The sequence below is a fragment of the Corapipo altera genome, unplaced genomic scaffold (assembly GCF_003945725.1).
Source record: "Corapipo altera isolate COAL_440 unplaced genomic scaffold, ASM394572v1 59754, whole genome shotgun sequence".
In the NCBI taxonomy this organism is placed as follows: domain Eukaryota; kingdom Metazoa; phylum Chordata; class Aves; order Passeriformes; family Pipridae; genus Corapipo; species Corapipo altera.
This window is the reverse complement of record NW_020887039.1, coordinates 1-3,898: the sequence shown is the minus strand read 5'-3', so window position 1 is coordinate 3,898 and position 3,898 is coordinate 1. Positions and strand designations below refer to the sequence as shown.

At 65.4% G+C, this 3,898-nt stretch overlaps 1 protein-coding gene across 1 annotated transcript; it reads right to left on the bottom strand.

Annotated features, from left to right (window-relative positions):
• Positions 1-1,596: 1,596 nt before the first annotated feature.
• Positions 1,597-3,775, bottom strand: LOC113941439 (cysteine/serine-rich nuclear protein 2-like; the record flags this gene model as incomplete). Its single annotated transcript, XM_027632591.1, is given in 3 exon segments — positions 1,597-2,243; positions 2,246-2,569; positions 3,738-3,775. Coding segments are annotated over 3 exon segments (998 nt in total), but the record flags the coding sequence as incomplete, so codon positions are not given.
• Positions 3,776-3,898: the final 123 nt, after the last annotated feature.

The following is a 3,898-nucleotide window of genomic DNA, read 5'->3' as shown; positions in this document are numbered from 1 at the left end:
CCCCCAAACTGGGGGGGGGGTCTGGCCCCAGTGTGGGAAAATCACTGGAAAAGCCGGAGGTTAAATCAAAAATTCAGGGAAAAACAGGATTTGGGGGGATTTGGGGCCCTGCACCCCCCAGTCAGAGCCTGATCCCGGGATCTGGGAGCACCCAGGTGAGTGTCCAGGTGAGCAGATCCCAGGATTTGGGAGCAGCCAGGGGAAGAGATCCCAACCAGGCCGGGCTGGAGAACAGGCAGGGGCCCCCACATCCCGATGTTCCCCCACTCCTGCCCCTCTCGGGATGGAATTTCCCCCGGCCCAGGTCGATCCCACCTGGCCGGGGGCCAAAAATGAGGGAAAAGCCCCAGAAATGAGGAGTTCCAGCCCGGGAAGCTCCAGAGCACCGGGGGGATTCCATCATTCCCGGCCCCAGGAAGGGCTGGAGGGCCCGGGGGGGACACTGGGATCCATCCCAGTCCGACCAGTTTGGGCCAGGACAGGGAGCCCAGGGCAGCCGGGAGCGCCCGAGGGGCAGTACGAGGAATTCCAGGTGCTCCAGGAGCGGATTCCCCAGGAATGGCACATCCACGGGGACACCTGGGAGCACCCACGGGGCTCCTGGGATGGATCCCGAGCGCTGGAACGGCAGGGGAAGGTTCCTTGGGAAGCACAGGTGGGGTGAGGAGGCAGGTCCTGGATGCGGGAGCTCACCTGGAGCTCGTGGATCAGGGCAGGGACAGGTGACATTCCGGGACACCCCCGGGACAACGGGGACACCTGGAGGCCTCTGCTCCTCCTGGTACCGGTCCAGGACCACCTGGATGCACCTGGAATGGGGCAGGATTACAGGCAGAGCAGGGACAGGTGACATTCCCAAATCCTGAACCCCCAGCAAGGATCCATGAGCATTCCAGAAGGTTCCAGCAGCTGCAGCTGATCCATCCCAGGTGAGGAGCTGGAGGTGGTTGAGACCCCCAGATCCTCCAGGTGAGTCTGGGGGCTCCGGTCCTTCCAGGTGTTCCCTGATCCATCCCGGGGGCTCCGGTCTTTCCAGGTGCTCCCTGATCCTTCCAGGTGTTCCCTGATCCATCCCAGCCCCCGGGGAACAGGAGCAGCACCTGGGCAAGGTGGGCTGGGGTGTGGCCGCTTCATTACAGGAACAAAACGTAGGGAAAAGGGGGTTTTCCCTCAAACCAGAGGAAGGTGAGGGCAGCCAGGTGGGACCAGGGGATCCCGGCTCCAGCTCAGGTGTGTCCTGGCTCAGGTGAGTCCCGGCTCAGGTGGGATGGAGGATGGGAAGGCTCCAGGGATCCAGCTCAGGTGAGTCCCAGCTCAGGTGGGATGGAGGATGAGAAGGATCCAGGGATCCAGCTCAGGTGAGTCCCAGCTCAGCTGTGTCCTGGCACAGGTGAGCTCTGCCAGGTGGGAGGGAGCTGCTGTGGGATCCAGAAGGCTCCAGCTCAGGTGTGTCCCAGCTCAGGTAGGATGGAGGATGGGAAGGTTCCAGGGGTCCAGCTCAGGCGAGTCCCAGCTCAGGTGTGTCTGGCCCAGGTGAGCCCCCAGTGCAGAGCAGCCCCAGGTAAATGATCAATCCATGGAATAAATAATGGAGCGGGAAGAGCCGCTCACATGGACAGGTGGGGCAGCTCCAGGTGCTCCGGGGGGTTTTGGGGAGCCCCCCCCTCGCTCTCAGCAGTGGGGGTAGGTGAGACCCCCAGGTCCTTCCCACAGGGGCTGTAGGTTGGAGCCGGAGGCTCCTCAGGGCCATTCCCACCTGTCCCACCTGCCTGGGGCTCCACTGCCAGGTAGGGCTGGGAGCCCATTGGGGGGCACACCTGGGAACACACCTGGGGGCACAACTGGGAACCTACCTGGGGGCTCACTTGGGGGCACAGCTGGGGGCTCACCTGCAGGCACACCTGGGGGCTCACTTGGGAGCTCACCTGGGGGCACACCTGAGGGCTCACTTGGGAGCATACTTGGGGGCACACCTGAGGGCTCACCTGGGAACACTCCTGGGAGCTCACCTGGGGGCATAACTCAGGGCTCACCTGAGAGCACACCTGGGGACCTACCTGGGGACCCACCTGGGCCCCCCCCTGCACCGGTTGCTCCGTGGGGAATCCCAGGACCTGCGATCCCGGCGGGAACGGGGTGGGGCCGAGGCCGGGGGCGGGGCCCGGGGAGGGTCTCACCTGCCAGGTGGTGCCGTCCAGGTGCTCCCCCAGGACGCAGAGCCCCCCGCCCCCCCCCCCCCCCCCCCCGCGCCCGACTCTTCCTCCTCGTCCTTCCTCCTCCTCTCGAGCTCCTCGGCCGTCTGCAGGTGCAGCACCGCCCGCGCGTTCTCCGCCAGGTACTCCTGGAAGTCCTGAGTCTCGGGGGGCTGGGGGGGACCCCAGGGGTGACCCGGGGCCGCTCCCTCCCCCCCTTCCTCCTCCTCCTCCTCCTCCCGCCGGCTCTGCAGCTGCAGCTTCATCAGCGTGTGCAGGAAGTGGGTCCGGACGCGGAGCGGGTTGAACTCGATCCGCCCAGAGGCGTTTCCGCAGCCGTCCCGGGAACATCCGCACGGGAACGAGGAGCGATCCACCTGGGAAAGGGACAGGGATCCACCTGGGACAGGGCTGGGATACATCTGGAACAGGGATCCACCTGGAACAGGGACAGGGATACACCTGGGACAGGGCTGGGATACACCTGGAACAGGGCTGAGATCAACCTGGAACAGGGATACATCTGGAACAGGGATCCACCTGGGAGAGGGACAGGGATCCACCTGGGACAGGGCTGGGATCCACCTGGGAACAAGGATCCACCTGGGAACAGGGATCCACCTGGGAAAGGGACAGGGATACACCTGGAACAGGGCTGGGATCCACCTGGGAACAGGGATCCACCTGGAACAGGGACAGGGATACACCTGGGACAGGGCTGGGATACACCTGGGAACAGGGATCCACCTGGGAAAGGGACAGGGATACACCGGGAACAGGGCTGGGATCAACCTGGGAACAGGGATCCACCTGGAACAGAGACAGGGCTGGGGTCTCCCAGGATCACAAAGGATCACACACCCCCCAGGGGATCCCAGAGCCGAAATCCCAGTGAGGGACACGACCCCACAATGGACACAAAGCTGGGCACAGCAGGGACAAGGAGACACCACGGACACGGATGTGTGAGGGACACCCAGGGACAAGGACATGGACACAGAGGGACAAGGACACCCAGGAACTCCCTCAAGGAGCAGGAGCACGGACACAGCGGGTGTGCCAACCCCTCCCTGACCCCAAATCCCTGCCGTGGGCCTTTCCCAGCTCCCCTGGCCCTCTGCCCCTCACCTGGCCCTGCATGCCCACCTGGCTGCCCTGCCCCCGTGGGCTCACCTGGCTCTGGATGCCCCATCCTGCCCCAGGGGGGCTCACCTGGCAGTGGATGCCCCATCCTGCCCCAGGGGGGCTCACCTGGCACTGGATTCCCACCTGGCTGCCTTGCCCTGCCTCACCTGTCCCTGGCTGCCCCACCCTGTCCCCATGTGCTCACCTGTCCCCAGATGCCCACCTAACTGCCCCACCCACCCCCGTGGGCTCACCTGGCACTGGCTGCCCTGTCCCGCCCCAGGGGTCTCACCTGTCCCTGGATGCCCACCTGGCTGCCCCACCCCGCCCCCATGTGCTCACCTGTCCCTGGATGCCCACCTGGCTGCCTTGCCCTGGCTTACGTGGTCCTGGATGCCCCGCCCTGCCCTGTGTGCTCACCTGGCACTGGATGCCCACCTGGCTGCCCTGCCCTGTCCCTGTTTCCCCTCACCTGGCCTCGCCCTGCCCCCACATGCTCACCTGGCACTGGATGTTCAGCTGTGTTGCCCTGGCTCACCTGTCCCTGGCTGCCCACCTGGCTGCCCCCGTGGTCTCACCTG